Source organism: Takifugu rubripes, chromosome 10 (assembly GCF_901000725.2).
Source record: "Takifugu rubripes chromosome 10, fTakRub1.2, whole genome shotgun sequence".
NCBI lineage: Eukaryota > Metazoa > Chordata > Actinopteri > Tetraodontiformes > Tetraodontidae > Takifugu > Takifugu rubripes.
The window spans coordinates 6473523-6500379 of NC_042294.1; the positions used below are offsets into that span (position 1 = coordinate 6473523).

General features: G+C 46.3%; 1 protein-coding gene across 2 annotated transcripts; it reads right to left on the reverse strand.

The window, feature by feature from the left end:
• Positions 1 to 20531: 20531 nt before the first annotated feature.
• On the reverse strand, positions 20532 to 26789 carry ythdf3 (YTH N6-methyladenosine RNA binding protein F3). 2 transcript variants are annotated; one of them, XM_011607890.2, is made up of 6 exons: positions 26583 to 26789; positions 26264 to 26470; positions 25828 to 25852; positions 25560 to 25639; positions 23722 to 25380; positions 20532 to 21471 (listed from the first exon to the last, which is right to left on the reverse strand). In XM_011607890.2, the coding sequence occupies exons 2-6, from the start codon at positions 26285 to 26287 to the stop codon at positions 21448 to 21450; spliced, it is 1812 nt and encodes a 603-aa protein (XP_011606192.1). In that variant the 5' UTR covers positions 26288 to 26470; positions 26583 to 26789; the 3' UTR covers positions 20532 to 21447. The 2 variants fall into 2 exon arrangements, with proteins under 2 accessions (XP_011606192.1, XP_003967984.1); XM_003967935.3 differs by having other exon boundaries at positions 26264 to 26789.
• Positions 26790 to 26857: the final 68 nt, after the last annotated feature.

A 26857-nucleotide genomic window follows, 5' to 3' on the forward strand; every position in this document is an offset into this window, starting at 1 on the left:
TATATAGACAGGGATCTCAGTTGTTGTTCCTGGAATCTCTCTCTTCCACTCTGGGGGGTTACAGCTCCCTAAAAGTGACGACCTGTGGTGCCTCCATGGTCCCCACCCCACCAACATCTTCTCCAGCTCCTCCTTTAGCTTCCTTCTTCCTGATGTTACTGTCACTGGGAATAGCTTGAACTTCCAGCCCACACACACACATATGTGATCTGCATAGACCTTGTATAACAAACTCTAATGATCTCTGATCTCATCTCTGATGAAACTCTGATGAATGCTGTTATTGTCCTGCTGAGGTACTTGAGGGGTCTGCAGCTCCCACATCCTCGTCATACATTTCCTACACCTCCAATCTATTACACCTGTATTATATTTTACCCCTTTATATCAGCCAACAGGCTTATATCCAATTTGTTGTTTATGTGCTCACAGTTGGGTGGCTAGCATAAACGTGCTAGTACACTTTGCTTCATTATTTACAGGTTTTTATTTTTTTCACAGCAAAACGCTCGCTCCTGGTTAGATCGGGGAGTTTTCCTGCATTACTGAACCTCATCGCTTGTCATCCAGAGAGGTTCTAGAGCTTTTATCGAGTGGTGCGGTGGTCCTGCTGTGTCGTCTCTCCCTGCCTCCAGGATTAAAGAGACACCGTGCTCAAGACGTGACTCCCTCACTGAATTCCCTCACTCCCATGTCCCCGCTACCACTCCCGTCCAACAGAGACATTATGTAAGTTCGAGGAAACATCCCTTACTCCATTTATTAGATGAGAAAAGAGAACGAGCCGTGTTTTATTACTGTCAGGTTCTGACAAAAGAATGGATTGGCATATTTATATATTATCATTTGAAATCCTAAAACACGCCGTTGTCTTCCAGAAATAACCGATATCAGCGCCTTAGCGCTTTAAACAGAGTGGGAAAATAGACTCCTCAAAGGTCCCGTGACAACAGCCAAACCTGCTGAAGATGAAACACTCTCTAACGGAGTCAAAATAAATAAGAGGCAGCAACGTGGACCTCTGTCAAGAAGCCACTGGTCTATTTTAGGGGTAACGCAGCATGTGAAGCACACATACGCGGGGACCACACGCACTTGTCTCCCCCGTGGTTGACCGCCGGTCACATTAGTCCATCTGTAGCTCCCCCACCGCTGTTTCAGGCCTCAGCCAATTTACATCTGATTATGCTGATCTCTGCTCAGACCTGGTGCCTCAAACAGAGAGAAAAGACTCCCCCGTTTTACCCTGGACTCACCCCCTAAAATGTAACACAGGTGATGATATACTACAGGGCTTTTAAATCAATATTTGTACATGGGGGGACAAATATCTGTCCATTTTCCATGTGTAACGTTTATGTTTTGATGGTTTTTAAATCGGGTGACCTGCGGATGATAATTATTGTTGTTTCATTCCAGCACGCCAACATCCTCGATGACGAATACTAATGGAAAATCACCCGCTGATTAGTGATATCGCGGAATGTTTGGCGCCGAGGCCGCGCTTCTCAGATGAAGTGCCGTATTAATAAACTTGAGTGAGGGAAAGGGAAGGCCCGTTGATAGGACCATAATTTTTGTTATAAGGAGCCTGCGTGTGGGTGGACGGCATCAACCCTCGAGGTTGCCACTCAGCCGCGGTGAGTGACAAAGCCTGTCTATTAAAGCAGCTACAATTTTGCTGCCGCTCACGATCGATCCTCGAGCGGCGCCTCTAAAATAATGCATCGTAATGAGGCTTTGGAGGGCCTTCGCTAAATGATAGAGAACGCTTTTAGAGTGACACGGAGACGTGGACATTATCTCTCTTTAACTTCCCGGACAATGAGAACTTTAATATTCAAACTGTGTGCACATCACTTGTTCCATTATGGCGTGGGGGGGGGGGGGGGGATTCCTGTTAAATTTAGACTTGGAAGACCCAAAGTGTGTGCGAAACACCTTGTGGAGGCTAATTTTTAACACCACAATCTGGGTTTACTTGTGAAATGTGGCACGAGTAATATTTGTGCTTAATTAATTGAATTTGTGATCATTCAAAGCTAAAACTGACATCAAAATTCTGACCGGACTAATTGCACAGCTGCACAGTGGCGCCCTAATCAGCTGCCAACGTGATTCCAGATGCATCCGATGAACATAATACAACGATAATCATGCCGACGATGTCAGTAAATGACCATAATCAGCCCGTAAACATCACAAAATAAAATATATTCAGCTGCTCTGACGTTTAAGTCGCTGCAACGACATGAAAACTGGTGTGATCACCCACTAAAAGATTGTTTTCACTGCGCTCTCTCTCACACACACACACACACACACACACACACACACACACACACAAACACACACACACACACTCGCACACCGTGATGAGGTGGGATTCTCTGATTCAGCAAATCAAGGGCCTCTCTCCTCAAGTTCATATTATTGATGCTGCTGTAGGGCCACAGAGGATGCTGAGGCACGAGGCAGGTTGTGGGGGTTGGAAGCACCGTGTGGAGGGCTGGGTGAGTGTGTGTGTGTGCATGTGTGTGTGTGGTGGTGGGGGTTTCGTTGCAGGCAGGGTCGGAGCTGCAGATTATTCTGGGAATTGCCAGCTGCAGTATCTGCAATCAGGATCAAACCAGTTCCAGTTTCGGGGGGTGGGGGAGTCACTGTCGATTTTTGTCAAGCCTTGCGCTCGCCTGTGCGTCTCCCAGCTGAGCGGGACGCCGTTCGCCGGAGAGATGTCGGAATCGTCCCACCGCCTCAGCCTCTCCTCAATAATTCATCCTGCCCTGCTTGGGTTTATTCTGCAGGTCTGCAGCTGCTGCTCTCGTCCACCTTTTTAATAGAGCCGGCAATTACCAGCACTGACACCTTTATATTTAAATAATACACACACACACACACGCACGCGCACGCACACACTGTGAGCAAAATCAATAGCGCCTAGAGAATGTGTGATGAGAAGCGATCCGCATCTTTCAGCCATCTTGCCTCCTGCAGGATGCACTGAGCAAGACATCCAGCACCTCCCCCACCCCATCTCAAGGATGGTATTTGGTCTTCATTTCCTCTTTTCACTCCTCTTCTCCCAGTATCTCCCTTCACACACTCCTCCTTTCCCCTCCAGCTCGGCGCCGAGGTCTGCGGGGCTCGTGGGGCAAGCGGCGGAGCCCTGGGACAGACCCTGATTAAACCAGCCCGTTAATGACAAAGGCCCCAATGCTGCGGCTCACACTAATCCTAATCTGTATGCATCCGCAGCAGCACACACTTCCTCCCGTTTGCTCTTTCCTCTTGATGCCAGACAAGCGGAAACGCAGGGGCAGCCATTTTGGAACTGCTGCCTGGAGCTGTGTGTAATGGAGGAGCTGCGTCCCGGATAGCTGCAGATCCGGCCGCGGCGTTTCATTCCGCCTGCATGTCCTTATAGTCACTTTAGAAACACGTGCAGGAAGGAAGGAAAAATCATCGCTTTAGCCTGACGCTACAAATTTGCAACACATAAAAGAAGCAGGTTGGTTACCTGGGAGCGAGACTGATGAGCTCACGACACAGCGGGAAGGTGAGCGGTTTATTTTAGCAGTGGGGCGGGGGAGTCCGCACGTCTCCAGTGATGCGCAGGTGATTTCTTTCGGCATGCCCGTGAGTGCCCTGAGGCGAGAGGGATGAGGGCCATAGAGGAGAGAGAGAGAAATCTGGCCCAGAGAGGCTGGAGAAAGCCATTAAAGAATAAGAAGGGATGAGCCTAACGGCATATATTTAGCATTTGCAGCTCCCTCCTATATGGCCATGGTAGGTGCCCAACATCCCGGCCAAAAAAAGATTTAAAAAAAAGAAGCAAACGATGCTGTTTCTGCTGCCTGGGCGCAAAAGAAGCTCGTCACATCTGTGCAGGAACCGCTTTTACCACGATAAGAAACAATGGAGTTTTAAAAAGAACAAGAGGGACTGGTTTAGCACTCGGAGTTATGGATGCTGGGAAAGGATCCTGGGTGTCGGAAAGAAGAGAGGGGATTAGGAATTTCAGCAAATCGGAGGGCAGCACGCAGAGAAATTTGGACGCCTCTTTATGTTTCCTTTCCTTCCATTCTTCCTCCCTTTCACAAGTTTAAATTCTGCCTCCTTCTCCCTTTTGTCTCCGTCTTCGAGCTCCTCAGCTCTTTGACTTAGTGGATTTTGCGCGACTTTTCCTTTTGACATCTGCCTACATCGCAGCCGTCCGCTGCTCGTGCAGCTGCGCCGCACCAGCAGCTGTGCACGAGTAGCATTGCAGAGGTGCTGGAACCTCTTAAGTCTTAAAAGAAAAAGAGGCAACTCTATTCTAGAATGCAACGACGTATCCATGTAACCCAAGAAAAAGCTTATGTTTGATGATGCAACATCTTGTTTTTAAAGGTTTCCACAGTGTAGCACATTAGCAGATCCCTCCTATATGGCATCAGTAAACACTGGGCTCTGGTATGTACTCATTTGCTAATAGATTGCAACACAAAAACTATAACATTTCCCTAACAACTGAAAGAGCGCTGTATCAGTCTGTATCAGAACGAATATCATCTTCCTTTCCAAAATGTCAAACCAGTCTATTGAATTGGTAATAACGTCGCCCCACCTCTGGATTGTGGTTTTAATCTAGTTTAGAACAACAAACATTGCCTTTTCATCGCACCAAATTCAAAAGGAAAGCAAAGAAACTGGTTGCTTGCAGGAGAATCACATGCTCACAGTCATTTTCATCCTGCCCTCTGATGAATAAGAGATGTGCTTGTAATTACTGGGTGCTTTGCAGAGTGTGATTGTGGAGCTCCGAGGGTCAGCGGGAGCAAGGTTTGAGCTCCTTCATATTTACCAGGTAGAAAAAAAGCTTAAAAAAACAGGACCGAGAGATGTGTCTGGATATCTAAAGATCACAAAGCCGTGGTCAAGACTGTGTTGTCACCTTTGGCTTTGGCGAGGCAAAGAAACGATTTACTGACCTGAAAAAAGCTCTGAGGCGCAGGTACGGAGGCGACAATCGAAGATGAATTAAAGGCCGGGGCATCTTTAATCTGCCGTCTCAACGGCCTCAGTTGTTTGGGTGCATTCTGTAAAAGAAGTGCGTCACCTTTGGTGTGAAACTCTGACTTTTAGAGTCTGACTTTTGCAAAGATGCAAATTGAGACTGGAATAAGCTGTTTTAGCCACATTTCTGCAAACCATCTGCAGAAGGTGCAGTGATACAGTCATGGAATATGAGAAAAGTAGGGTAATTGAAACTCCGACATAGGAGGCAAAGCTCTGCGTGTAAGCAAAGGAGACCAAAATAGATGCTAACACACAGACTGAGGCAATTAGAGGGAACTTTCAGGCCAGTTGATGGCCACTTTGAGACGCTGAATGACTGAAAACAGCAAAATAATTACATTTCACCTGCATAAATTAGATGTTAAGGGTTAAAGACAGTAAGATTGGCTTGTACATTCACAACTGCAGCTCAGCTGGGGACAAAACGTGTTCTTCTGAACCGTCCAAGTCCTGCACAATATCTTCTCTGTTAAAAACGAGACTCCTTACAATAATGGCAGCATTATTCTCTCAGCTTAAATGATGCTAATGGCTGTTCTTGCAAAGGCTCCTCGTTCAAATGACCGTCCTCTTAGCACCGCGCGTTCAAGGATAATACATGGGAATTTGGCACATATTGGAGCCTCCATCCTTTAACAAGGCACAAGTGGATCTCATATCCTCCTCTTAACAGCAATAGTGGAAACATCAAATATTGAACTTGGTAATTTGATGCTTAAATTGCACGAACTTCCAGATGGAGACAAAAGACGAGCCCTCGTCCTCCCTCTCCACGTGCGTAATTTGAATCAGCGGTCGCCGTTCTCGGCTCTCAAACCGCAATCAACGCCGAGGGTTGTGAAATATTTCCAACCCAAATCTGTCCATTTGAATATCAATGGTACGCACGGTAGAGTGCATTATGATAATAGTGTTCAATTATGTCTGCACGTCTCTCTCCTCTGTGTCCAGCCTGGATTAGGCTGTGGAGCCTCGAGGCTAGCCTGCCCGTCGCGTCGTCACTTCCTCTCGGGCCACAAAAAGCCGTCTCCCAAGCTCTCGCGGCCGATCGAAATCAATTAATTATCGCCAGCACTTCAAAATGATAAACGACCTTTATCTATCACCTCGCCGATCGATGGCTTCACTGTGACTGAGCTAACGTTTCCCTCGTCTTTCAGCGTGATCAATCCAGAAAGTCACGGCGCAATATTCACGCTGAACAAGTACGACGAAGGCAAATCAATGTTATTAGCAGCACGGCTGAAGGGGGAGCGTTGAAGAAGGCGACGGCGGCGGGTCACAAACAGAGCATCCCTCCATCGATCGCAGCACGCCAGAGTCCTCGCGCAGTTTACGTAGGCGCTGCAGTGGCTCATCGGGCCGGGCTTTGTTGCCGTGTGGCGGTTGTAGATTATTCTTCACGCTGAAGACGTCGGCGATCGCAGGACCGAGATGGAACGGCCCGCTGCACCCTGAGGGTGAGGAGGGTGACAAGTAACGCCTGTCTTTGATGCCGTAGCAGTGACCTTTAACCTTTAGTTTGAAAAAAAAGCACATTTCATGTCAACACATGCATTGTTACTTGATTATTACACAGCTGCCATAGTCTATTACCATGGAATAATTACAGCCTGTGGATGCTGAAATTAACCGTATTGCATTTGATTGGTTTGATTATTTTTCAATTAAATGTGCAGCAGTGGGTGATATTTCCACAATGCCACATTCAAACTGTCGTCTGATTAGTATTCAGCTGTTGTTGCTGGTCTGCAGGAACAGTTTAATGGGGTTTAAAATCAAACAGTCACGTGACCAAAGTGCAGACCATCAGTTTTTGTTTACAAATACAGTTTTATGATCAAAACCCTTAAATTTAGTCTGAAAATGTGCACTTTCAACAATCCCATCCACTAAAATTTAGACAAATTAAGAACTGTGCAGTTGTCAGTGATTATTCTTGAAGCCTCTTAATAATAACAGGTTTATTACATATGCATTAGCATTTTACTACACATTACTGAGAACAACTAGGCCCTTATGTTTGTTTCAGCACTGCTCACAATTCACAGTTTGATTCCCATTATTTCCTAAAATGTTATGCTATTGTATTTCCGAATTTTCCAATATTTAAATCACATACACGCCTAAAATGAGACAAATGCCACTTGGAAATACAATCCAGAGTTATTATCATTGTACTGAGCGTCAACAACATTGTTTTTACTGCAGTTTAAGAACAGCCATGTTTTTTTTCTCTGTCTAATTTGAACAGAATAGATTGTCACAATGGTCTTATTACCATAATTGTGGAGGTTTCTATGGAAACCCAAGAGTGTACACTTAATTCGTTATGTTTTATTATGTTTTACCTTGAAAAGAGTCTTAATTGTTGTGATGTAAGATTATAAACGACTGTTGGCATTTTGGGCTACCTTGGAATTGGCTTTTAATGGCTCCCTTGGAGTTTCACTCTGCGTCATCCACAAGCTTGTTCAATAAACACACACAAACACACACACGAACACACCTGTGGAGGAACCAGTGGTCGATTCCAGCACAGGAGTGTAATCTAGAATCAATGTAATCCATCATTAATGCAACAAAAATTACCAATAAATGTAAATATATATATATATATATATATATATATAATAAATATAAAAAAAATCAGCCTGTAAGTGTCTGATTTTGACTGTACTTAAGTGCTTTTCCAATTGGATTTAAGCATTTTACTCGTGCTGGACAAGGAGGCTCGAAGAATTTACAAAGATTTCCATTTGCAGAACTTTTTGTGTCCACAGAGGGACTACTGATGCTGTCGTCTTCAACGGGCTCTACTCGGTCATGGTGGCTGGAGTTTGAAGCTTGACATATCCCCAACAGTTTCGGTTGTATTGATCGTTTAATTGCACAATATAAGTTAAATTTCCCATGACAGATGACACTGTTAGACCAGAATGATGTGAAATAGTAGAATGAGACAAAGTTCCACAAGTATAGTAATATCAGAACAGAAGTTACTGATTCTCCCATGAAGCATTAACCTTACTGGAAACCATGGAATATTTAATATGACATCAATACAATGTAATAGACTTGATTCTATTACATAAACCGTAATATTCTAAAACACCACTGCAGATTTTTTGAGTTTTGCTCGCACTCTCTTTCACACACACACACGCACACACACACTGCAAGGTTCTGACTTTTGATGTAATAGCAGCCTTGGGTCATTGCTGATGTGACAAGCAACTGACTGCAACAGAGTAATGTTGCTCTGCAACTCGTGGAAAGTTGGTTACGTAAACCCTCTGCTCGGTGTGTGTTGGAATGACTGTAGGCCGTATCAGAACATGCTCCAAATCCTTCAGCGTTCGCCTACCACCCAAAAGTGTTCGCGCGGCACAGATGTGTGGGTACTCGGCACACAACGCTCCTACCTGTGAAGAGTGTGAAGCCACAGCGCTGTTATTTATGTGTCTCCGTCTCCCTCGGCTGTGCTATTTTCTGCTCTCCCTCTGCAGCGCGGCCCTTGCTCCAGCTCCCAGCTCTCATTCTGCAGCACTCACCGCCGTCCTTGATTTGACCTTGCCGCGCTGCCCTGTGTCACCGCGCTGCTGCTGCTGCCACCGTGCTCTCGGTGGCTCGCCGCCCATCCCGCACGCGGAACGCACACATGCTCGCTCTGCCAGCCTGCTAATCAATAGTGCTTCGTGCTCCGGGTCAACACAGGGAATTAACTGAGCGTGCCCAATCAGGTGGAGGGGACCTCTGGGAAAAATCATTGGCTGTGCGGTGTTATTACTGGTCACACATGTAGGCTGGGGTGTATATACACTACTCTATCCCGTTGTGTAATTACATCTGCCTGTGTGTGTTTTCAGCAGGGGCGCAAAGGGTAAAAGTGAATTTTTAATGATGGCACTGGGCCGAGTTTGCGCACTCGGGCTTTCTGATCATATCTCTGGTTTGCTGAGCGCGTTAGCCTCGTGCAAGCTCCCAAACCTCCTCTATAGAGGTTACACTTATATCATCCACTCCTCCCCCTCCACCTCGCTTTGCCCTGCTGTAGGAGGAGCACTTAACACCCGTGTGTTTGTTTCTACCTACCTTGGGTTTTTTTTTTTTTTTCACCGTGACTCAAAATTGCTGCTGACCTGCTTGTTTTTGTTGCTTTGTGGTTGTTTCTGTCTTGGGTAGAATTAACCTCTACGCGCACCTGTGCGCTATTAATACGTGCCTCCATTCTGGGAGCTCGGAAAGGCACGTCCATGATTTAATAACCACAGTCATCCCATCTAATGCAGTTGCAAAGGAGTAGTTCGCGGATGCATTCGTGCGCAGATTAATCCGAGATTACAGGAGCCCACAGTGCTACTGCATCCGTACCAAAGGCTGGCCAGTGAGATAGAAAAGTGCACGGCATTCTGCTCTATCTCTAGCACTGCGTTCCGCTCATCTGTCCCCAGGGCCCGAGTCGGAGCGGCGGGATCAAAAGTAAAATCAGAGCAGGGAGCTGTATCCAATCGTGTCACTCGGAGAGGTCTCTCCCACTACTGTAGTCTGGCAACATCGTCCGGGGCTGAGGGCACTGATCTCTATCAACCAGGATAAATTCAGTCAAGCCTCTAAAACGTGTGGCGGCGGACCTCAAGTGATTTAAATCATTAAAATGAGGCCAGCCGCATCAGCAGTCGGAGCACGGGGCAGGAGCATCCCGGCGCAGAGAGAAGAGTGCCATCGTCTGGACCCAGCTGAAACATCCATGCCTTTGCAGTCGGGCCTGCGCAGAGGGAGCCGCAACAGCATATCTGCACGCTATTTAAATATGTATGGCCGTAGCATCAAAGTGGCCGACTTGTGTGCGAGTCTGCGTCCATGAAGGAGTCGTCGGGTCCGCTTCCCCAATAGAAGGAAAAGAAACGATAGAATTTATCTCTTTCGTCGAATTCATTTGTGCGGGAGGCCCGTTCCATGTAAGCTGTGTAATAACATGATTATCAGTGCAGATTGGGCATGTGCATGGGTGGGTGGGGGTGGGGTGTGTGTGTGCGTGTGCGTGTGTGTGGTGGGGGGTGCAGCAGCCTCCCAGCATCTTAAAGAGGAAGTGACAGCTTTTACCAGAGACAGACAACAATCACACATCTACTATTCCATTTTCCCAAATAATAGAGCAGGGCCTTCAGCAGTCATTACACAGGCCTGCAGGCGGGGGCATCGTGTGTCTCATGTAATTGTGGGGTTGCACTGGTATACTTGGGTTTGTCCCCATTGTTAAAAGGTTGGAAGGTGTGGTAAACTTTCAGCAGATGATTGATAAAAGAATATCCCCGGCCTTTAGTGCGTCTGGTCCCTGGAACATGTGATCGACGGGCGTTCGACAGAGCGTGGATTAATTATAATGCAGTCTCGCAGGCTGGAGCGTGTTGTTTGCAGATACGGACAATGCTCTGATGCGGATCTGCTGAAAAATCCGGCTAAACTTGATTGCCCTGCCAACGCAAGACGAGCAGGTGGAATTATCTTTGACGCGTCCCAGACAGCAAAAAGGCGGACGAGCGTCCTAGTCAATCAACAGTCACCTCCGTCCTGAGCATAAACACAACTATTACAGGCGTCAAGCAGCGTCAGTGTAAACAGTGCAGAGCAATTCGCGTCTGGTATTTCGAGCGGTGGCGGCCCTTCTGATTGGCCACATCGATCCCAAGAGGCATTTGATGTTATAGGAGGAGAGCCGAGGCATATTGATTGGTGGATAATCAGAGTCAAGCTGACTTGGTCCTCCTCAATAATTCAGGGGAAGGATTTGGGGTGAAATTCCCTCGGATCGGAGGTGCGATGTCCTTTTGGCGGGCAGCGCGGACACAGGGAGGGGTGTGTGCATAAGAGTGAGAGGCAGGGAGGGGTAGGGGAGTGTGGGTAAATGTCACATGGGCTCAAACCTGACATGTTTTACCCAATATTGAACTGATACACTCAAAACCCCACTTGCAACTTATGTACTTCCATTTTTCTAGGGGGGTTTACACCATAATTCTATCTTTGAGGGCTTTTTGCAACTTTCCTCAGGCAGAATATATATAACAAACTGTGTTTATCTCACCCAGCGGACCTCGCGCCGCAGTCCAACCATTGATTTTCCTCTAACACCTTCAGCTTCTGCGCGTGTGACTAAGTCGGTTTTACGGGCCGTGACATTGCAGCGAAAAACAGAGGAGGCATAAATATATACCTGGTGTTGTCTCCGCTCTCATGCGCTCATCAGTGTTTTCAAAGAACAGGAAAACTTGTTATCTGGCTGTGGCGCACACTTTTGATTATTCTCCTCATCCACGCAGCAATTCCCAGGTTACATCGAACAAGATGCCGCAAATTAATATAAGCCAGGTCTAGAAAACCAATTTACCTACTTTAAAGCGAGAATTTTAATGCACAACCTTGATCGTGCCGAAACAAGAATCCAACCGCTGTCTATAAAGACAAGAAATTAGAACGCAGACTGGAAAAAGTTCATTTTTCACTGTTTTCCAGACCTTTGAGACAAAGTGAGCAAAACTTTCAGCGCGTTAGGGTTGATCGACCTTGGCAATTTCATTATTTTTTATTGTGTAGGGTCTAATTAGTGCATCTAAGTGCAGTTTATTGGCAAATACATTAGACCAATGTTGTACTAAAACATCAAGTTTACATTGTAAAAGTCTAATTAAAGCCAATAGTGAATTCTGTGGCTTTGAAAGTCTCATTCAAGGATTTAAACCTGATCTTGCTTCTGCAAATTACTGCGCATAGTTAACGAAATGACTGTAAAACAATTCAACGTTAAGTATAATCACCCTGAGGACATAGTGCAGGTCTATTGGTATACAAGGAGCTGATTGTGGGAGTGGTAAGATCCTCGTGAATGTTCTACGAAGAGCTGATATGATTTGTGGGAAAGGATTTTCGTGGAGATTTATAGCGGCCAGTTTTGATCCACCTTCTCTAGAGATTATTGGAAACATTTCCTCTCTAATCAATTGTAAAAACACCAGAGTCCCTCGACAGCAGCTGGAAATGCAAACTAGAAGGTTCTTTTGATTTGTCGTGCACGTCGGTATTCCGATTGCCGTTTTTGGCTCTGCAAGGTCACGCGGGGGGCTTCCTCCCTAACGTGTGGTTTTCACTCCCTCTGTTTATCTCCTAATCACTGCAATTACTCCAGCAACACTTGTTTGTTTGTTTGTTTGTTTGTTTGTTTGTTTGTTTGTTTACTGGAATGGCGCATTAGCACGTCTGGATCCCCCTGACCAGGGCGGGCGCTTCGAGTGGGTGTCTGGGGAGGGACACTGCGGTTAGAGGCTGCAGCCGACTGCAGATCGAGATAGAGGAGCCATTACCCTTATCTTAAACATCAGCCCCATCATCTTGATCATTCCTCTCTCTCTCTCTCTCTCTCCCTTTCTTTCTCTCGCCCCTCTGCTCGGCTCTGACTTCCTCTCACACTGAGGCAGCCACTGGGGGATTACTGCATCAGGTCATTTGTCAGCCTCCATACCACACCACACCCTATACGCTGCCTTAAGTGGATTGAGCCATGGAGGTTTTACCCTTTATGGTCACGTCTTGTACTTCCCATAAGTCCTTGCACACCCCCACCCCTGACCACTCGCTAGTTGAGATGATGAGGTGAGCGTGTAGACAAATGTCCCCCTCCTTGCTTTCTGTCACCTCTTACCAGGAGTCACATCCCTACGCTCACGCTAATTATCCCATTTGATGAGAAACGCGGGCCCCCTTTTGCTGCGGCTGATCCGGCTTCAGGGTGTCTCCAGCTGTACAAGGAGGAGGCAGGAATCCATAATGACTGAAGGAGATACCTGGTGGCTGTAATGATGTCTGACCAGTAAAGACTGGGGAGGGGGGAGCAGACGAGAATAGGGAAATAAGGGAATTAACAGCAGACTCCTTTCAAACACTAATCCAATATTTAATGTTGTCTTTTTTCATTGCTCGTATGAAAGAGGGCTTTTTTCTATTCTTTCTACTCTATTCAGAGCAAATCTTCCTTATATACAGCTTGACCTTCATCTACAATACACACACGTGCACTCACTCACACACACACCCATCCAGTGCATGAAGCAGGTACATCCACTCTGACCCAGCATGTCCTCTTTCCATCATCTCCATTTTTCCCCCCTCCCATCATTGTAATGGTCCACCACTGCCTCTCCGGGTTGATGCAGCATCATTCACAGACACCCTCCCCCCACCACCACCACTGGACTCTCACTCTTGTGTCCTCTCGCTCCTGTCAAGTCCTTGATTCACATACATCCTCCTGAAAGGTCCCTATATGTCAACGGGCACAGGAGCAGCAGAAACAAAGGCGGGCCTGAGTTAATTACCTATCATTTAGAGCAGATGGCTGCAGATGATATGTTTGGGGTGTGTGTGTGTGTGTGTGTGTGTGTGTGTGTGTGTGTGTGTGTGTGTGTGTGTGTGTGTGTGTGTGTGTGTGTGTGTGTGTGTGTGTGTGTGTGTTTAAGCATAGCATATGTGTACCTGCATATACTTATGTCTTACGTACATGGATCCAAATATATATTTCCTCACAGAGACAGGGACTCATGGGGGGGTTGGGTTATTAAAAAATGTGATTGTTTTATTCTTCCCAGATAAAGTCTTAATGGCCAGGACCATAATTATAGATGGCAATTTTTCTGTAATTACTCCCAGCCTCCTTTAGGCGCGCTCATTAAATTGTATATTTAACACTGTGGAAAATAATGTCTTGTACATTCAGTTTTAATTATTTGAGTTCCATATACAGCTCAGATAAAAGATCATGTACAAGCAGTGCATCAGCACTTTCCCCCCCAATTCTAATTTATTTATTTATTTCTATTATTTATGTAAGCCTACTTGGCACTGTGCAGGATTTTGCTGCGTTTTAGCATTATAAGCAGAAGGCACGGTAAAGGAAATATATGTCACTCCATGACACAGGAAGAAATGTAACCTGAGGGAGGTGACAGGGCAGAGGGTACGGGGTGGTAACCAATCAGATCAATAGCATTTCCATTTGATGATCGCTGTGCCATCATTTCCTCAGCCGGTGTTTCAGTTGCATCATACTGAAAATTACATGCAAGCTGTGATGCATCAGTGTGTGAAATCATTTGTGTATGTTTAATCCATCCTGACACACAGCAGGAGGTCCATGGATCCAGCCGGCATGTGCGACTGTAAGTTTGCGTCGCCACAGATGGAGACCTACTCATTAACTCATTCGGCCTCAATAGAGAATCCTGCAATGATCAGTTGTAGCTAATACACACCGTCGTCAGCCATATTTCAAATGGAAATTCAGTGTAAGCAGTGTTCACATTCAGGTATTCACCAAGCATGAAATTCTCCCAACTTCCTCAATGACATGTTTTCATAGAAATGCTTTCATTTTATGCCCGCGCGTGATACAATCCAGTGCAGCAGAAGCAGCAGCCAAAAATAGAACCAATTCATACGAGGGTTAGTCCCATATTGGCTCCCTGGTGAGCATTGCTTTCCCACAGCTCCAAAAAAAGTTAACACTGCTTCCAGCATGTTGGCAAATAGGGGACGCTTGATTGACTGTCGCCTCATTGGCTGTTGAGGAATTTAATGCAGCATTCCAAATAAAACCAAATCCTGTTTTCAAACAAGATTTGTAAAAAAAAATAAAAAAAATGTCGATACAAGGAATTTTAAAGATACCTTCCCAAACATGCATGATCAGCATAGATTAATTCCCGCTGATCAGATTTTAATCGTGTTTACTTACATTTTAAAGCACCACTTTGTCTGAGGAAACTGGTCAGAAATGTTACCCAGTATCAAGATTTATTTTATACCAACGAGGCCCTCTAGTGGTCAGAGCCGTCTCTGCACAGCTGTGAATATTTACAGTGTTGGCATTCAGCACGAGCACTCGTCCTGTGTCGGTAATACTGGTTTACAACACAGCAGTAGGAATTATTACTGTTTTCATTCTAAACACCTAGCTGATGCATTACACTAATATTTAACATTATACAAAGGTTGTGGCTCTTTGTCTGAAGTGTCTGAAAATCTACAGCCCATTTTTACACGTGCCATCCATTTTTGCCACACAAACACACTGTATCTTTGTAATTGCCCTGCAGAGAAATATGTGTGTGTGAGTGTGCCCGCCTGTTCTGCACGCCTGGTCCGTGTCTCACCTGAAGCAGAAAAAAGCACCCATTACAAACACTTTACATCCATATATCCTCGTCATGCAGCATGGAGCTCAGACAGCGGGCAATCAAAGGTGCTGGAGATGCCTGAGGAACCTGCATTAACATGCATGAGAGCAGGAACCAGCCTGTGATGTAATTGCAGCAACGGTGAAGGTCAGCGCCCTGCCCAGCCTGTGCGATATATCAAAGCTCAGATGTGGACACAACACTTAGGTTTCCTTGCGGCGCTCTCCGTCCTTTTTGAAGACGGAGGACGACTCCTCCACAGGCAGGTTTTTGGAAATAGATGAAAATCTCCCTTTAATTTCGTTGCCACCAAAATGGTTTGTGCTCTCAGGGGTCTAACCTGCAGCATATTGTTGCGCTATTGTGTCCTCTCTTTGGATCAACATGACTGTGAACCTTTCATCCAGGCAGTGAGGGTGCTTAAAAGCCTCCCACCTGCCTGTGTGGCTCTATTTACATGACTCTTCTGCTACTGAATATAATGGACTGTCTTTTTTATTCATGTTCCAGCTCCGGCTCCAAGCATTCCACCCAAAATCAAAGCAAGCTTTATAAAAAAAAAAAAATGAATTATCAATTTCTTCTCCAGATCTGTTGCACAGATATATTGTTGGAAGGTTGTAACTGCTTCCCCCCTGTTGTGAGTTGATGTACTTATTCTTTTTGTATTGTTTCCTGGTTGTTTTGACTCTTGTGTATCTGTCACTGGCTGATTGATAGAACCAGGACAGAGAACTTTTGCTGCCAGACCCAGTTCTGTCACCACTAAAACTGCTTTACTTTTGAGTTAGCAACATATATTACAGTATTTAGCACTGGATCGAACTTCTCCTCTAGGTATTAGAGAGCTTGTCTGTCTTTACACAGGCACAGAGCTGCAGTTCTGCCTTCAAAGTGATAAAAACTTTCTTATGAAAGACAAAACTGCTCTCAACAGCAGTGGAGTACGCTTGTGTGCGCTCTATTTTATATCATTTTTAGCAAGATCAGATCAGGTCTGTCCAAACTCTTACAAAAGTACTTTTTCCAGGTTATCTAAAAAGCAGGTGCTGCAATACCAGAAGAAGCCATGGGGGCAGTGTTGAGTTTTGACCTAAAAGAATAGCTTGAACATGACCAGAAGAGTTAGAATACTAATGATATTGTAAATGGGTCCTCAGCTGGGCGGAGTTCATCCATCCATATACATCAAATGAAGGACAGACACAGTGATGTTACAAAGCTATCGATGTTAGATTTGTAAAATGAGCATAAATAGTCACATTTGTTTGGTCACTGTACTCACCTCAGGTCTTCTTGACTTGTCTTGCTGTTGGCATTGCGTGCCTGTTTCTCCCATGACAAACAGTCCCACTTCAGCTGGTTGTTATGGCAACATTGTCTGAAATGGTTCGTAAGCAACACGCGTACACCGAATGTAAACGCTATGTGGTCACAGATGAATAACAATGGTGAACAAGGAGCAGAATCGTTATTTTTACAGCGCCTGTGTAACTGTTCGGAACAATGAGTCAACAGATTTTCTTTTAAAAGAGGCTGATGGCGACAAGATAACACGCAGCTGAAGCAAAGAACATCTTACCAGCACCACATTAGCATATATTTGGAGGACAATTCAATAACGGCTGTTGCTAAACATTTGGGACAATGGAGTCAATGGATGTGATGTCAGAACTTGAAACCGTGCAACGGGAAACTACACGTCAGTCTTTAAAACTGTGATTTAGCTCACAAAAGCCCCCATCCAGTTCCGTGGCGACTGATGTTGCTAACAAGCAGATGGGTTCTTCGAGGATAAGGTACAGTCAGGGGACTGCGACTCTGAAAGCCTAAAGACACATTTTGTACTCTATGACATCATTTTTTGTGCAAAAACTGGCATGATGACTGGAGGAGCAGAAATTAGGAAGGTTTCTATGAAGCTCCTTCGGTGCTAATAACCACAGCAGTCTTCCAGAAAGCTCCCTCAGGGCTATTTGACCATGGAGGCGATGAAGGGAGTAATGGTGGGAGGGGTGTGGACGTGAGGAGGGGATCTGAGCAGAGACTTCTCAGGCTGTCTGGAATCCTCCATCTCTTCGGTTGGCCCATCGCTCTCATCTCGGAATAAGGTTCATCGTAACCCCGCTGTGTTTGGAGATGACTGAGATGGAAAGAGCACGGAGGCGATGAATAGGTACGATAACGAGGGCAGCGAGGCCACAGAGACAGAAATACACAGCAGATACTCAGAGGGTTCTCCGGAGCGGCGCCCCAGTGCTGACATCAGCGGGGGCATATGGTAGCGACCCCGCGCACTCCTGCGCGCTAACAGATGGGGATGAGGAAGAGCGAGGAGGAGCGGAGGGGATAAGGAACGGGGGTACAACACTTGTAATCGGATCACTGGCTGCAGCGGCCTGAGTCGATGTGATCAATAGAAACTGCACATGCAGCAGAGAGCCTTTAATGGCCCTTAATCTCCATCAGGCTCGAAGAGGAGGCTCGAAGAGGAAGTCACAGGAGCGAAAGCACCCTGCATCAGATTACACAGCCGAGCTGCACTCACACAGGCCTGTAGAGTCTCACACACACACACACATATATATATATATATATATATATGCGTATACGTCTGACCAGTGTCGGTGACTGCCGGACGCCAGGCCCCGCCACCCACCACGTCAATCAATGCTCGGTACCATTTCATTTCAAATGCATTACATTTCAGACCTTTCCCATCCCGCGACGCCTTCCCTCCATCCAAACGCTCCGAGCCGGCACAGGACGAAATTCCAGCCTTTCGATTCAATAAGCCGCTGACCACACCCGGCCCGTCTCCCCCGGTCATCCCTGCAGCATTAAAGTCCGGTTATGAGGTATGATCTCTCTGCCCCCATGTCCACATGAGTCAACCTCTTTTTTATGATTTCCATTACCCACAATGTTCTGAAGCATCACATGTCTGCAGTTTTTCTGTCTCTTGTCTCTAAAGGACAAAGGGAAGGGTCGAAATGTCCCAGACATACATCTTTACACCCAGACCAGTTCACTAAGTTGCTTATTATCCGTGTTCAGTTTTCTATTTCCTTTTCCTCAAGGATCTACATCAACATTTGACAGGCGCCGACTGTTGCCTGGAGACATTTAAAGAGATTAATAACGCCAGGCCTTGAAAGTACTTTCGTCTGCTTTGAATGCAGCTTATAAGCAGAATTTTACTGGTCTGACAACCAGGCAGCCGCACGGCACGCTGCTCCAGATTGCCAACCATCACGGTGAATTTGTTATTTCCTTTCCTTTAAATCAGTCGAAGATGAACTCGGGAAATGCGTTACATGCCCATGGAGTCCCCGGAGACTCCCAGTTACTTGTACCGTAGTGGAACCTCCTACCTTAGAGGGTCATACCAGGAGAATGAAAGAAGCAAAAAAAATATCATAAAATCCTTTCTTTTATTGTGTGGAGAATGATAAAGTCCTCTCAGGGGAGATCGTTATCATAACACAAAACGGTCAGACTAACGTTTGGCCAATAATGGCGTAACCATGGCAACAGAGACACGCTGGAAAAGGGCAAGAACAAACTAAGACAAGACTGTCAGTCAAGTGAAAACATTAAGATCTGCTGATTCTTTTAGCTGGCCTTCTGGAAAATACGCCCCTCCCGTCCATTTATGTCAAGTATTTCTCATCTTCTGGCATTTCAAGAGCATTTTGAAGCCAAATGTGCTACGACAGTCATATCAGAATGATTTCAGGCCCTCTGATCAGCTGCGCGTCAGTAATTGCTAATGATCAGCGAGGACCTCCTGACTGACACGCCCCTGGCCTGGAGAGTGAAATCCTTCCAAACACTGAAGAAGTTCCAAGTCTGAGTCCTGCTCCAACTTTGCCTTGAGCCGCGCGTTGATGAGTCTTCGGTGTGACTGAAGCATCAAAGGCATTTCAGTTCGCCAGGCCGAGCGTGCTTCTCCCAGCACATTCCAGAAGGATGGAGAATGGGAAAAAAAGGGAGAAAAGTTTACTTAGCACTTTCTTGGTGCGGCTCCTGCCGCTGTGAATGGGAGCAAAATGAACTGCTGGTGATGTTACAGTTAATAAACCCCCCGACTCCCTGGCAGAAAAGAAAGGATGAGCCTGCGGTGCATGTTTTATCCCCTGTCTAATTCTCATTACTTAAGAGCTACAGGAGTGTGTACAATCCCAGCAGCTCCTACACAGCTTTTCATCCGTCCACTGAAGAAGGTAAAATCAACAACCCATCGGAGGCTTAATTAAATCAGCCATTTGCCTATTTGAGCGTTTGTACATCGCAGCACCATCACCCACAAGTAATTGTGAATGCATTGTGAGGTGAATAAATAGCGAGCTCCCTGCCTAGCCTGTCTGTTGTGTTCTCAGACAAACGGAGGCAGAAGGAGCGTGGTTCCTTACAAAGGCTGCCTGTGAAAACCTGATGGATGCACAAATTAACACACAGAGGAGGCAAGTTGCAATCCAAAGCCTCCACTGTTATAATTACAGCTCTTTCTTCCTCCTTGAAAAATAAAGGGGGATTCTTTTCTGTTTTTTGTTTTTTTAAATCTCGATCCCTGCCTCGCATCCTCGTCTCCCTCTCCTCTCCTCCTCTCACTGCACAGATTGGCGACCTGGCATTAATTGCACCAAACACGCTGCCGAGGCACAAGTGATTCTCAGCTTGGTGTAATTGTGTCTGGAGGAGTTGGAGAGAGATGGGAGAAATAGGACGGGGAGGTGGGAGGGGGTGAATGAGGTTTTTCTCTGAATGCGCCTGAAGATGATGCGATGCTGCACCCTGGCGGCCAGAGTGTGGAATTGATTGAAATGAGTGATATCAAAAATAACAATCGGAAAATGTACCCAATAATATGGCTGCCATTTATTTTTAAACGATGAGAGTCAGTGTTAAACACGTCATGAACGTGATATTGTCTACATAATGTCCCAGATCTCCTTACTGATGTTATTTTCTGCAGCAGAAGTTCATGTTTGTTTAGAGCAGACTAGTGCTGAGGGAAAGAACAGGTTCCTTTCCCTGTTTTTTAGATGTGTATTAAGGGAACACTTCACAAGTGCTTTTGCTTTTTAAACACATTTAATTTACAAAACCTACTTTAACTTGCATTTTACTTTTGAGGATTTAAAAAATGAGTGGCAAGAATAGAAGCCGTTGGGTAATGCTGAGAAGTTGGGGATGTGCAGTGCAATATTGTGGTTCAGGAGTAAAAACACCAAGGCAAGGTTTTTTGCGCTAAACATGGGTCATTTTTATTTAGCTAGTGAGTTACCTTGAGGAGAAAACTGCCACGCTCTCGCAGTTTTGCGGGAACCCGGGTCAAATCCGGAGCAGGTTCTCCCCAGATTTGTTAAAGACAGTCTGATTGAGCCTGAGGTACGTTGGAATACGTCGCCCTCGGAGCTAAGACGGGCGCCCAGGAGCCTGCTGCTAGTTCTCCCACAGCAGCAGGTTTCTCCTCAGACAAATGCACTTCAGGATGACACAATCAAATGAAAAAAAAAAAGAAAAGATGCGCACTGGCTGCACAGTGATGGCCAGCTTTCTGCATAATTATCATCATTTGGTACACAGAAAGAAGGAGAACAGATAGGAGTAGACAATGCTTGATTGGCATGATTGTGGCTGTTTTCCCAATTATTACACCTCACCTGTCAATTATCCAAACCTCTGCCTGAGGAGGATCAAACGGCTAAATACAGATTCAAGTATAACCTTCTAATCTCAATTTTAACCTCAGTTGCAGCATTACAAAAAAAAGAACAAATAAAACTTGGTGAAATCTTCTGACTACTTAGGTTAGTCAGTTAGTTGCTCGCAAACAAAAAACACAAAAGGAAAACACAAGTTAAAGAGTTAAGGGTACTGGTAGAGGCTGTTCAGCGGGTCTGAAAGTGCTTTAGAGACAGCTGTTGAAGTGGGTTATGAGCTTTTTTTGAGACAGGAACACATAGGTTTGATGCACCAGTCAACAGATACATGATGAGTCCATCTACTTTCATGTTCAAGTGTTCAGACACATCGTCATCTTCGGCGGAAGAGACTGCGAGAGCCTTTCCTCACTGCAGTTAGGCAATTTCTTTTATTATTTAAGGTCCTACATCATTAGTGTTGCAGTTCTAGCAGAGAGCTTGCTTGAAGGTTACTGTTTATTTCTATTGCGCTCCTGGCGAGAGAGAGAGAGAAAACAACAGAGGAGAGGTGATCAGTGGATGACATCAGAGAAAGGAGCAAGCACCAGAGTTATAAATGCATCATTAGAGCTGCAAAAGGTAAGCAAATTCAAAGTTATAGAACATCTCCTGCCTCATCATCACATACAGATGCGTTCAAAGACCGTTGTAATTATGGACTCGATTATGGGGGTGATATTTCCTCTTGTGATTCTGCTGCTGTTATGTTAAGATAAATGGCTTCTTCAGGATAACTTCTAGTCCCGTCTCATTTACTGCTGGACTAACAATGGCTCTATTGTGAGGGCAGTCTTTACTCTGCAAATGGCCTCCAAAACCCTTTAAAATAGGAAGCGTATAGTTGTTTCCTGGCAGGTTTGCAGTTATTACAGCTGAGCAACTAGACGAAAACAATACACCGAGGTTCTATTTGGTGTTAACGAGAGAGAACTGAGGCATACGAGAAATGCAGAAACAAGTGAGAAATGTCTGTTTGCCAACACTCACGCTAGTCATTACGCAGATTTTAATAACGTGGAGTGTGCACTACAGGGGGATCTGCGGGGGTACTGGGACTTTCAGTCGGACAAAGTCATTTCTTCCCGCCATGGTAAGACATACGGCACTCTGGATTAGTTCAGGACAGGGATAACAGACACAGAGCCACTAACTGACCAGTCAGTCCTCTGGGAGTACAAGATGATAAAAAGGCTACAGAGAATGAGCCATCAAAACAAATCTCAGACTTAAGATAGAGTTGTGTCATGGATTATTTTAAAACATGCTGGTAATGGGTCCCCACTGCACAATCACCATTCAGTGAAAATAACTCCCATGTCATCAAACTTTAATCTATTTTATGTTTGCCAATCAGCAGCCATGCCAAATGCACTCAATTCGTTTAAAATAATTGAGATAAAATTCATTTTTAAAAATGTGATAACACACTATTAACAAATACTGCAAAGTGCCACCTGCACACTGGTGACAGAGGAAACGGCAGGTTTGGGCACCATTTTTACATGTATATTGCACTCATAAAACTGTACAAATGATTACAGGGCCCCATTATATTTTAAATAATTGCCTGAACCCTTAATTTTGTATTTGCATAATCTAAATAAATAAAACACTTCTGGTGAAAACTCCCTCTTAGCTGCTGCAAGCGGATGGCATCATATTAAAATGGTGTTTAGTATTTAATTAAAGGCAATGAGAATTAGCCATGATAACACAAACAAACCTGCAACATAATATAAGGTTTAAATGCAGGTTAGACACCTCTAAAAGGTCACGGAGGCAAAGGTGGGCAGGGTCTCATTAGGGTTGGTGGTGAGCAACATCTCCACGACGCCAGATGAAAATAGGCATTCTCCTGACAGGTTGTTTTCAGAAGCCTGAAAACACCAGCCTGAAATATTTATGAGAAGGTAACCCAGAGAATATTAACAAGGTCGGCAGCGAGGCGCTAATACAGCACAGCTGAGGCACCAGCAGCACCCAAGAGGGCAAAAAAAAAAGGGAAGAAGTAGCTCATGGGGGTTTGAATGCCATTAGATTAGCATAACGCTGAACTGGTTCATCACGGCAGATGCAGCAGCATTCAAGGCCTGATGACACGTTATTCACTCCCAGATTAACGTTCGGGATCACAAGTGTGCATTTTCAAGATTCAGGAACTTTTTTTGGTGAGTCTTTTAGAAAATAGGAGGCACTCCATGCCTTCCCTGAGGCGTGCAGCAGCCAGTCTGCAGACGGAGGGGCAGGGGCTTATGTTGTTAGAGACTAATAAAGCATGAGGAGCCTGTGGTGAGCTGGTGAGCAGAAAGCACCTCTGTTCAAAGACAGATCTGAGCCTACATTTGCCTTTGTCTGAGGGGATGAATGCCAAGAATGCAGGCTATTTCAGGAAAACCACAGCTCGTCTGCCTCCACTTGGGCACAGCGCATGAGTTATCAGCAGCATAAAATGGCTGATGGAGAGTCAGATTTTCCTCTGCCAGCTACTGAGTAACCGTGGCAGGTCAATCTGGTGGCCCCCCCAGGGGAATGACCTTAAACCAGACTATTCGTTCAGCTCGGGGGTGACACAGCTCCAGGAGCAGGTGGAACAAGATGGACCGATAATAATCCAGCTGCAGCCTGGAGACATGACTCAGTCAGGAGTCAGCCTCAACTGGAGTCTCTCACATTTACCATTTATACACTGAGCAACGAATCCAATCAATGTGTGTTTACCTCACCTTCCTCAGAATCTCCTCCTCTTCCTGGCGTTTCTCATAATGTGCAAAGTCGTCAAAGATTGAGGTCGTATGCTTGTAGGTGGCGATAATTTTGAGCACTTGTTTGGCCTTCTCCAGAGGCACTTCCTGAGTGTCCCTGGAGTTCGTCACTGGCTTGTTGTCATTGTTCTCCAGCCGGATGTGCCGCAGCTGGTTGTTGGGCACGTCTTTGATGAAAATCCACTTCACCTCAAACTTGCCCTTCCACTTGTCCTGAGACCAGACGCCAGCATAGGCGTTGTAGTCCACCGGCGAGCGCATCTCTGCCACGCCGCAGAAGTGCCCGCTGCCGTTGACGCTGAACAACAGGTACAGGGGCCCCTTGTTGCCCAGGGAGCGGTAGGCACCATCCAAGCGCTTGTTGCCGTGCTCTGTGCTGCACCAGATTGAGTACTTGATGGAGCGGTGGATGTCGTCTTCTGAGTAGCTCTTGATGATGAAAATGCGGCCATTTTTCAAGCTCCAATCAAAGTCTTTGGGGTTGTAGTTGTTGAGCGCCTGCAGCTTCTCCAGCATGGGATGCAGTTCTCCGGAACAAAGAGAGGCACTGAGCGGGACCCCTCCGCCGAGGCAGAACCCCTCGCCTCGGTTTCTGGGAGCCACCCAGCGGTTAGGGGGCGGGCCGGGCTGCTGGGGATGCTGATGATGAAGTGGCGGGCCGGGCTGGGAGGAGAGTTGAAGGTGAGGAGGACCGGGGGGCAGAGGGTGGTGGTGCTGCGAGGACTGGAGTGACTGGAGCTGGAAGGGCTGGGGTTGGTGTTGGTGTTGGTGTTGGTGTTGAGGCTGATGGGGCAGGGGGTTCTGCAGGAGGGGCTGATGTTGCGCAAGTAGAGGCTGCTGCACCAGAGGCTGCGGGGGCAGCATCGTCTGAGCTAACGGAGGTTTGTTCAGAGAGCCCTTATCATCCCAGGTACCAATGTTGAAATTGTGCTTTATAGGCGGTGGGGGGATTGTGGCACCCCCCACCATCCCCATGTTGGCTTTGGGTTTGACCTTGGGTTGCAGTTTGGCTGGCTTCTTAGCAATGGCTGCCCATGAGGCGGGTTTAGGTGTTGATGAGCTGACCGAAGGGGGGAGGCTGTTGGTTGCCAAGCTGCTCATACCTGCAGTGCCTCCAATGGGTGACCCCACAGTTTTGGTGACAGCAGACACCATCTCTGTACCCAGTTTTAACCCCGTCATACCCTGTTCGATGCTGTTTAGCACTGGGACTTTACTCAGCTGGGTGTCACTTCCGAACCCCGCCTGTCCGTCTGCAATGGCTCGACCCAGTGAGCTGGGGGCGTACCCGTAGCTGTTGCTGTACACCGAGCTCTGCGTGGACTGACCCTGAGAGACGCTGGTACCCCAGGTGGAAAAGTCTGCATTGCCAGGGAAGAAGTTAAAGCCATGTTGGCCCAGAAAGGGAGGGGTATTCCCCAGTGCGCCAGGCTGGCTGAACAGGCCATCAGGGATGAAATGTGGTTCACCATTGCTCATCTGTCCATAGGTAGTTAGGTAGGGCATAGGAGGATCTCCTGCTGTTGACCAAGCAGCTTCTCCCAAAGAGTAAGGGAAACCAATGGATGGAGCATAATAACTAGGCATGTAGGGGTCAGACATTGGAGGGTAGCTGTTATTCTGCATGACAGATGAAACAGAGATACTGAGAACATTGATGACACATTCTCAACATGTGACACATTTACGATTTGCACAACAGAAATACATAACCGTAAGTGGAGATAAGGTCAACATCTTTGATTGGGCATAGTAAAAATTGCATAATGGCCTAAAACTGTATTATTTCCTGAAATTACCTGATTTGTCTGGCCGCTTATATAAGGCTCAAAATCATCATCATTCACACCATCCTTTTGATGCATCGATCCGTTCTGTACTGGGGTTGGAAAAAGGCGACATTAAACCATCACATCAATATTTAAAAAAAAAAAAAAAATAGAAATATGTATAACAACAAACACTTATCACAGTTTCACTTCACTCCTGGGCGCTATTCTGCTGCTAATGACAGACTGGAATACACTGGTTTGTGCAACATTACCCAGGAACAGTTTCAAACCTCACCTTTATTTCCTTGTCCTTTAGGTCTCTGAAATAATGGGCAACAAGGAAGAAAGAGGTGAGAATGCTGCCAAATCACGACAGGAGAAACACACACACACACAAGGTTGTATCATCAGAGCTAATGCTACATAGATAAAGCAGCCGACCCCAGTAACTTTAAGCTAAAAGCATTAGCCCGGATGGTAACATTTACAGGTTGCTTCGCGTTATGGACCGGGTGTCAAACGTTCCGACATCCAGTAAACACCGCCGCATCGGCAACCGGCTCCATCTGGAGTTGTTTGGCAACCGAATCGGCCTACAAATTCGGCTAACAGCTATCATCTCTCGGGTACTTTTCAGCCTGTTTGATCCGGCGAGCCGAGCCGCCGCCAGCCGCCTATAAAAGTTTCGTTCCGCCGCAACAGCGGGGAAGGTTTTCGCTGTCAGCACAAACCTGATCGACGGTGGTCGCAGACATCCTCCAGGAACCGATCGCTGTTTGCGAGACTGTCCGCGGCTTTCCCCCCCACCCCACTGCCTGGCTCTGCACTTCGGCGCGTTCCTGGATCGTCTCACGGGGGGTGTCCAATCACTGGAACAGGAACAAGGCGGTGTTTTCCTGCTGTGGTTCAGACCCTCGCCACGATCCGGTTCTGCTCGGCTGCAACAATCGAGACTTTGGGTCTGCAGGGAAGGCGTCCACAAACGTGTCCGCTGCTGCCACGGACCGTGTTTAGCCGTTCAGTTTAATCTGAAACTGGCTAGATACTTACTGGAATCTCCACTACCATATTCCACAATGGCGGATAGGCTTTTACTCCCGCTTCCGTTCCGTTCTGCTGCTCCGTGACCTTCCGCCTGTGACGCTCCGAGTCATGTTACACACTGACACGAAACATGACAGCTGCAAAACACACACGTTTCAGCTAATTTGCATCAAATTGTACATTCCCATTCCTTGGCTGTCCTGATGAATAATTAGGAGAGGGGGGGGGGGGGGGGGGCATGCAAACGTTGCCAAATTGAAGTGGTTTTCTTTCATTCTGGT